Here is an 8,694-nt window from a genome sequence, read left to right as displayed (position 1 = left end):
TCTTGCTCGCTGTTGATGTTCCAAAGCGAAATCGACTATTGGGGCACTGAACGAGCTAAAACTAGAGAGCCAGTCTAGGAAACCACCGAACAGCCACCAGAAATTATCGAGGCTTCAATCTAAGCAGAACTACATTGCTGCAGACTTGGTTCCATCTTGAACTGTTTGAGTTAGAACTGCCAACGCTGCTGGATTGATTGCTACTACAACCATAAGAGAGCGCAGCAGCGGTGATAGACAACAACACTCAAAGGCGAGCGCGCGAAGGAAGCGTACATTTTGAAAGCGACGACGACAATAGCAGATAGAGGGTAGTAGTAGGCTAGGGAACAAGAGCAGAATCGGGAAACTCGGTAGCATTCGGGGGTAGGAGTACAAACACCACTAATAGTAGTGGTATTATCGCTGACATGAACAAAAAGCAGCTGTAACAGCAGAAACCGAATCAGTCTTTTTTCATAATTTTTAGTGCAACTAGGGTCTTTCTTGCAGAAGCCAACCTCAAACAGCAAAAGCTGTTTTTTTTTGATGTTGAGGTACTGGGTAGCGGGCAGGAACCACCAGGGTAAGAGACAACGAAGCCTCTGTCGGTCGAATGGACGCTCAACAGTAACGATCGTGCGTGTCGGCGATGATCAGATAATGGTGTGACACCAACGAAGTGTGACGACGTTTTGCGTCGCTCGCGACTGACGGTTGGCCGGTCGGTCGACCAGTCAGCCGTTCGCTTAGTGGGCCACCTGCTATCGTGAGCGTCAGCGGAGAGAAAAAGGCCAAGGTCCAGGGCAGCAGAACGTAGGTTGGCTGCTGTTGGTGGCGGCCATGGTCATGATGAACATGGCCAGGGGCGTCAGCGGCGGCGGCGGCGACGACGACAACGGTGACGAGTGAGAGACGGACGCCATAGACGCATGAAGAGGCTATGGGCAGCGGCGATCAGTGGTGGGCGGCCGTGGTGATGGTGTGCACATTGGATGGTGTTGTGTTCGAATGGACGAAAAACGCCGAAAAAAACGACGGGCCGAGGCCAGGGAAGACGTGCAGCCGCGTTGGCTGTGGCAGGGATAGCAAAGGCGTGACTTGTCAAAAAACGGACACAACGTCAGCTGCGGCGACCGATAACAAAACCTCGAAGAAAACGACAAAAAGAAATTTGTGTTTTCGTGTGCGCATTGGCCATCTTACTGTTTGTATCGTGCATGGTCGTGCAGTGGGCAGCGACGGTGAAACGCGAACGGAAAGCACGGTCGAGGAGACGAAAACGATAAAGTCTGGTGAGATCGGCGGCCCCGCTGTGATCCCTGTGGTGGCCTTTGTAGTAGCAACAGTGGCAGAAGGAGTCATGTGAAACGTGCACACAGACGAGACCGTGGTTAACTGAGCCCGTCACCCGCCATGGTGCATCCCTGCATACGATGTTTTTTTGGCCCGGCTTCCATCCCGCATTGCTGCGTCACTTGGCCAGGTGAGTAGATGAGATGAAAATTAGAAATAGTTCTTTTTTATACATTGCATATCTGTGAGAAAATTATATTTTCAGTGCGGATCGTTGGTTCATTCGATCGCGTTCCCTCGATCATATCATGCAAACTGTACTTCGATACGAAAAAAGATCTTAGACTATATCTTAAATATCGTTGTATACGTGTTTCCGTGCGTGCGAAACAGTATCCAGCATGTACAAGGCGATAGATAAAAGATTGTACAATATACTATTAAAACGCTATTTCTCTGTTGCACCCGTTCCACTTCGCACAGCTAATTTAATATGATCCAAAATTTCAGTTAATTAACTATTTCGTTCTCTTAGAAAAAGAAAATTATCTGAATAAACAATATTGACCATTATCGTCATACCAATGTTCCGTTATCTATCGAAAAGTTCTCTCAAAACAAACAATTTTTACTGTTAGTAACACTTCAATACTAACTGTAGCTTGTGACTCACTAGACTCAGAGTCTTTTCGGGTACTGTTTCGATTTAGCGCCCCTTAGCATTATTTCTGTAGCATGCTGCAAGCTGCAAGCCAGTTTTAATGGAAGTACAATATTACGCACATCCATGCTGTCTGTACGCGCCACCTTTCTATTCCGGGACGAGGACGTCGACGAAAGAAATTTGAGGTTTCCTTGAGAGAAGGAGCCATCAAGAAAAAGAGGAAATGGTAATACGGTAAAGAGAGAAAGGAGACGGTGTAGAACGAGAACTCAAAAAAAATACATGTCGTTAGCCCTGGACGACCGGTGCGCGATAGGACGATTCAATTTAGAGTGCGATAGGTGTGTACAAGAAAGACAGAACGAGAGCAAGAGAATAGATGTCAAGGGAGAGGGTAACAGTAAGCAGGAAACATGGGAAAGGAAATTCGGAGAGAGTGGGAAAGAGGTAGAAAGGTGAACGGAGAGAAGAAAGACGGAAGACGTCGGATCATGTGGGCCGGGACATGCGAGGTCACGAGGCATGGCGCACAAGGTCAGGGCAAGACTTTAATCGCCAAACTCCATTCGACCTACCCGATCTAATATAGTAGAAATTCATTGCCCATAAAAGCTATTGTTTGAAGTTAATGCTGCTTTTCCTTTTGCCGCGGCCGTCGCACAATTTTTTTTATGCAAACCATGATGACAAGCCAAGCGGTTGGCGACCAGATACCACTTCGCCAATAGACGTTCGTTGTCTAGGCCGATATAAGTCCGCTGTCTTCTAATGTTCTATAACTACAATGAGCGTTGAAGGCCTCAATAACATTGTTGCCATTAGTATGAGAAACAATATTGTCCAGTTACCAAGCTGTGTTTTCGCGTGGATCGCACAACCCTGGCTGCTTCTGTAGTCTACGGTTAGATATTTCATCTGTCGTCACAGACAATTACAGGAGACTCTCCAGACTTAAAGGTCATCGTGAGACTAACTCACTGATAAATTGAAACCATAAACGGTGATTACCGAAGTTGGTTATTGATGAAGGCGGCCAATTGCGATACAAGTCAGACTATGCCAATCTTTGAATTGGATCAAAAAATCATAGAACAGAAGATCTTTTGTTAACATGTTCAGACGGGAGGCCAACCAAACTAAGCAATAGCTGCTTAGTAATTTTTATAGAGGCGTGCAGTTTGACAATGGTCCGATGATCATTTGACCAAAAAAATTGATCGAAAATGGCTAACCCGAATCGCACATAATAATGAAGTACATGTTTTCACGCTGTAAGTGGAGGTCTAGATCTTCCATGCAGTAGTGTGCAGTCAATGGGGCACACATACCCTTCAAGATGCCTATACGCGACATACCTGTCTTCGGATTCTTAAACCGACAGGACGCAACGGCCTCATTTGCATACAACTCACTATACATGCACACACAGACACATTGACTTTGAAAAACATAAATCGCGAACCACAGGCTTCCAAATCCTTTCAACAAAATCTGCAGTTGCTGCAGGTATCGATAAAAGTTGTTACCTGGTTACGTAGAAGCTACCTTACTATCCAATGGTAAGGACTTGCAATTTGATACCAATGATAGTGACAGGGGTCCAGCTGACCTGCCATAACATCCATCGCGTTTACCCCCCACATCCTACCGCTCTTCCTAGAATATATAGAAAAGAATCCTTCTAGCCATCGATCTACCACACAGCGCCCTCCGAAGTCTTTTAGAATAGTCCTCTGCAGTAACTTTTGTGTTAAAAATATCTATTCACGGCACTGCACTGAAGAAAGAAGAAAAAGAAAAGGAAAGAAAAAATTGTTTAAGTGGGCATCATCTTTCCCGCTTAGGGCATCCTCGCCTACCAGTTTGCTTGTCTGTCCGTTTGCCTACGTGATGCTGTATAGCCCGGAATTGCTGAATGCATCTCGCAACATTATCGCAGTTTCAACATTGTTACAACATCAACCCAGCCGTTGCTTCTGCTGTGGGTTTCGGGAGCCTCAGGCCTGAAATAGGTTGCACCATTGTTCTTGCTGTCATCGCTATCAGATATACGAAAGAAAGATTCGAGTACTCCGTATAAGATGACGCTATCCTGGCGTCCTGCTGCCCTTGTCACGTCGCTTGACAGAAACTTTGTCACCAACAACAGGCTTATGATCGATAAGCAGGAAGTCGCAAGAGACTGTCACTATACCTGAGAAGAAGTATCTGTTTATAATAATAGAATAATAGAAAGAACAAAAAAATGCCAATCTAGAAAGGGAAAGAATAAAGTATTGTGTTAGCCTCTACCGACAATATATGAGTTGGCCGTCCCTTCGAATCTCGCCGACATGGGTTCACGTCATCCTTTATTTGAATAAGGAAAATGATTCAGTGTATATGCATAGTTATTCAAGCGACATTTTGGGGTCATCGCCAATCACTCTTGCAGTGACAAATCCCTGGGCGTAGCAAACATAGAGCCAAGCTGAGAAGGCTTCCTTCCCAAGTGCGTCATCGAAGAACTGACATTATATTTTGCAACCGAATGCGTCACGGCCGAATAGCTAATGCTTACCAGCCTGTAACATGTAACTACTTATCTCTCTCGGCGTGGCCTCCTTGGCAGAAGCCGGTCACACCTTACGGATACTAATGAAGGCCTCAGGTCTTCAACAGAGGAGTATAGGAAGCATATTGCATTCGAAGTCAATGTGTGTGTACGTGGATATACCAACAGCGCTACTAAAGAAGAGCGTTATATAGTAAGAAACGTACTGACCCCTCGGCCAGCATTGATGCTATAAAGATTACAACAGATGGTAAGTGATACCTGTTTTGCGCTGCTAACAATTCTTGATGTTGAGAGAAGCTTAGTGATAAGCATTTCCTTCTCGCAGAGGTGAGGGTGATGGAGTAAATGTCCTCTATAGATTTTCTAGCTAAAAATAGAGTATGGATATGTCATACACGATGATTTCATAGACGAACATTTTATCTTGATCGTGGGCTTTTCATTATAGTTGAATATATTTTATTGACAAATCTTCTAAAGCATAGATTAGAATATTTACTTTTATAGAGACGATAGATTCTTATCAAACAAGTTGTTAACACGCTTACATTGGCTCGTTAGTTAAGCCCATTGGTATACTAGGTAATGTCTACAAATTAAATAGTGGTCTCGAGATTTACATACAGCATGTTGAGATCGCAATGCAGCATAATGAAGGACAAACTTACCGTACAACTGTTCCACATTATCCGGATACAAAATGAGGACGTACGGTTATTTTACCTTCAACTTGCAACAAACTTTGGTTTGTTAGGTGTTGTTCTTCGCGCACTTTTTTCATAACTCTCTGGAAGTTCGACGCGATTTTCGTATTATCATAGTTTGATCCGCATAAAATATACTCTGTAATGGGGGGGGTCAATTTGCTAATGTCTTATATACATGGGCAGCAGATACATTGAGGGTACCAAAATCCTTCTTAGGCAAAATGCGCGTTCTTGTTATCAATATATAGCATTATACTTAGATCCAGGCACCATGCGCCCACAAAATGCTCATTTACCACGCGACCTTATTAACTAGAAGTGGACTTCGAAGTTGAAGCAGGTTGATCGAACTCATATATCAGGGCAATGTATTATTTTTCAGTGAAGCAAAGATCTTACGAAAATGGCAAATCGATAGTTGCAAGCATATTGGCCATTGAAATCACAACGCAAGACAAACCGAGCTATTCCGCCGATATAAAATTAGAGCGGTTATTTGAAAAGCCAGCATCGCCTACTCAATTGACTCTAATTTCTCTAATCATTTCTATTGATTGTTTATGGCCTTTGAAACGCCTACCTCGATGTCACCTGCAAGCACATGTTCTGCTGTGACGCAAGCCGAAGAGTCTGAGTTTGAAGCAAAAGCAGGACGCGCCTTTATCTGGAGCTGGGAGTGCATAGAAATATCAAATAGACAGATCTCATGTTATTTTGTCCGCATCTGTCTAGATCCGTGTTAAGTTCTTCACGGCTTCTCTCAAGCACGTATTCACGAACGGAAATCTAATAATTATCGTCCAACCTCATAAAAATCAAGTTTAGCGACAAATAATAAGGATTGGTTAGAGAGACGCTGCGCTTCATTAAAACGATAATTTTAGAAGACAGGCTTATTAGGAATTAAAAAAAGGGGTAACCTCGTATTAAATGGAAAGCTTTAAAATAGCATTACTTGCTTCTAGCCCTATGTTTAGCGTAATACCACATTTTACGAGGGAAAACATAGAAAGGGCAAAGAAAAATCAGAAAGAATACGACGCCATTGTTCGCTCAATTGAACCTCATTGTAATGGCATTTGAGCCGCTTAACAAATGTTCGCAATAGTATTCTCTGTTTTAATCGCCCGGCAGAGTAAAGGGTCTCTAGCAGGCTCTCTTATGGAGCAAACTTACGACGACAGCGCTGTTGCGTCATAAGTCTTGTTAGTTTGGTTAAATAAGGCGACCGCCTGTGCTATCGTTTCTAGTTCGGGAAATTCAAGATTTGCACCGGGCTTTCCGATACACAAAACTATCTGCCGTGTTCTGTAAAGTGGTGTGTTCGACCTCAATACAGATGAATTAGTGATTTGAAATAAATAACAAAATTCTCTGTTGCAAGTTCAGAGAGCTTTCCACAAAGTCTGCGTGTAGCATGTCGACCGCTTTGCACAAACTAGGTATAGCTTTACTAAGCAGAACACCTGTTTCCAACCACAATGACGGAAAATGTGTTGCATTCATTTTTATATTGTGTTGAATTTATCAAAGTCATGCTGCTAATAGACCTGAGTATAACTTTCCCTTCCTTTTTAGTGACATGTCTAACGGTAATGTACCTTTATTGTGTGCCTTGCAAGAAAGTCAAATATGCTTTCATCAACTAGAGCTTATATAAAATTCACTAGATATTTATTTGGTAACTTAATATTTAGTTTATTGCAGTCATGGCACATTAACTAGCAGCACGAAATTTTACAATACGCTATTCTTGGACTTGAAGATGGAAAATTCACGGTTTCCTTATTTTCCAAGAACGTTTCCTGTAGTTTTCTACTGTATCGAAATGCAAGGAGTCGTGAGAAAATGCTTTAAGAAAATTAAAAGTTACAGGTAAACGTTATTTCTAATCTAACTTAGAAAATCTGCTTTATATATATATCTACGAACTTATCATTGAGAAATTCTGAAGTAGGCAAAAATAGAGTCTCCTACTAGTTGAAAATACCCAGGTCAGTATGTCGACCACTGCACAGTGCAACGCTACGAGACCACATTCACCCCTATGCCGAAACTAGCTCAATGTTGCATTTGTTAATATTTTATACTGGTCTTTACTTCGGCGATACGTCATGGAACACCAGTGAGCACACGATAATTCGCCGAAGCTTTACTAAATTTTAATCATGACCTGAATAAGCAGTCCCTTTCGCTCTTACGGGGTTATTTCTGTAGATAATGTATCCTACATGTGCGGTCCGATGTCCGAGTGTCTTTACCACGAATCTTAAAGGGATCAGCACAACAGGCTTGCAAAGTTCGCGTGTTTAGGCTCACGTTGTAAAAACAAAATTAACCACGTCCAACTCGTATTATCGAACCATCGTGCTTCTGTCACGAAAGGCACAGTTTCGTTAGTAGCGTGTACGACGTAATTTATCCGCACGTGGTTATCTTAAGCTGTGGTGCTTGTCTTCCTGCTTTCTGCCTCACCAATTATCGCCGTATTACTTGCAGGGAGGCCTATTCCACATACAATATCCGCCATCAAAGCGCCATCGTGATTGCTATAAACGCACGTGAAAGTTTCCAAACCTTTTGCTGTTTATCCATGACATATCCAGATAGCAGCGTCTGTCCAACAGGCAAACTCGGCCTTTCTTCCAATCTCCCAAAAGAGTTCGCCTAAACTCAAAACTATACTATTTCTCACAGGTTGAGGATGTTTCCGCGGATCGAATCAGAAAGGTGCGCAGAGAGGCTAAGATAGAGTAAACATACGCATAATGCCATAATAATTACAAATATTTTGCACTTATTCATACTTGTGTTTATGTGTATATATGGTTAAAAAAGGACAAGGAGAGAAAGCCTGTCTTAGAAAGTATTTTTTGTAAATGGAATCACATTTCCAACAACGTGTAAGCTCCTCGTGCCAGACAGACTTTGCTGGCAAAAAAAATCGCAGCAGTCGACGCCAGCAGCTAACTAGGTCCACCCCAGCACCACTGCACGGTCCATTTGTAGAGTTTGATAGCTTGCGACGAATGACCACCATTTGTGAGACTTGCTTTCCACCCTAGGGGGTTCTTACCCGATAGATTATTCAGGTATATAGATAGATAGAATAAATATGTCCTATTTGAAGATGACGTCCCAAATATAAAAGCGACAGCAGCTGTGCACAAGCCGCTGGATAATTTTCCTGCGACACGAGTCCGATTCTAATTTCCTGCTGTAAAAGTCTTAAGATCCTCTATAAAGTCTATGATACTCCTGTGCATGTGAACTGCTGTCGCTTTTTAGCAATGAGCCAACTGTTAAAGATTTTACAGACTATAAAATTAGTTATTGAAACATAATAATGTTATTGAAATGTTAATTAGTTGATTTCAATGGGATGCTTGGACGTATTTCAGAGCCGTTCTGGTATTTTGATGTTAAAACTATGAAGTTCGCTCCACCTTCCCTGTGTGAAACGTTTTGTCGAGTTTGAGAACGCACTGCCA

At 42.6% G+C, this 8,694-nt stretch overlaps 1 protein-coding gene across 1 annotated transcript in view; it reads left to right on the top strand.

The window, feature by feature from the left end:
• Positions 1-854: 854 nt before the first annotated feature.
• Positions 855-8,694, top strand: part of LOC111268575 (putative serine incorporator) — a gene marked incomplete at its 5' end in the record, with an annotated part of 30,478 nt that continues 22,638 nt past the window's right edge. Inside the window, 1 exon segment of the mRNA XM_022847639.1 lies at positions 855-1,465. Within this exon segment, the coding sequence (XP_022703374.1) occupies positions 1,396-1,465 (70 nt within the window).

The sequence above is a fragment of the Varroa jacobsoni genome, unplaced genomic scaffold, assembly GCF_002532875.2.
Source record: "Varroa jacobsoni isolate VJ856 unplaced genomic scaffold, vjacob_1.0 scaffold_1302, whole genome shotgun sequence".
NCBI classification, from domain to species: domain Eukaryota; kingdom Metazoa; phylum Arthropoda; class Arachnida; order Mesostigmata; family Varroidae; genus Varroa; species Varroa jacobsoni.
This window is presented reverse-complemented; position numbering and strand designations above follow the sequence as displayed.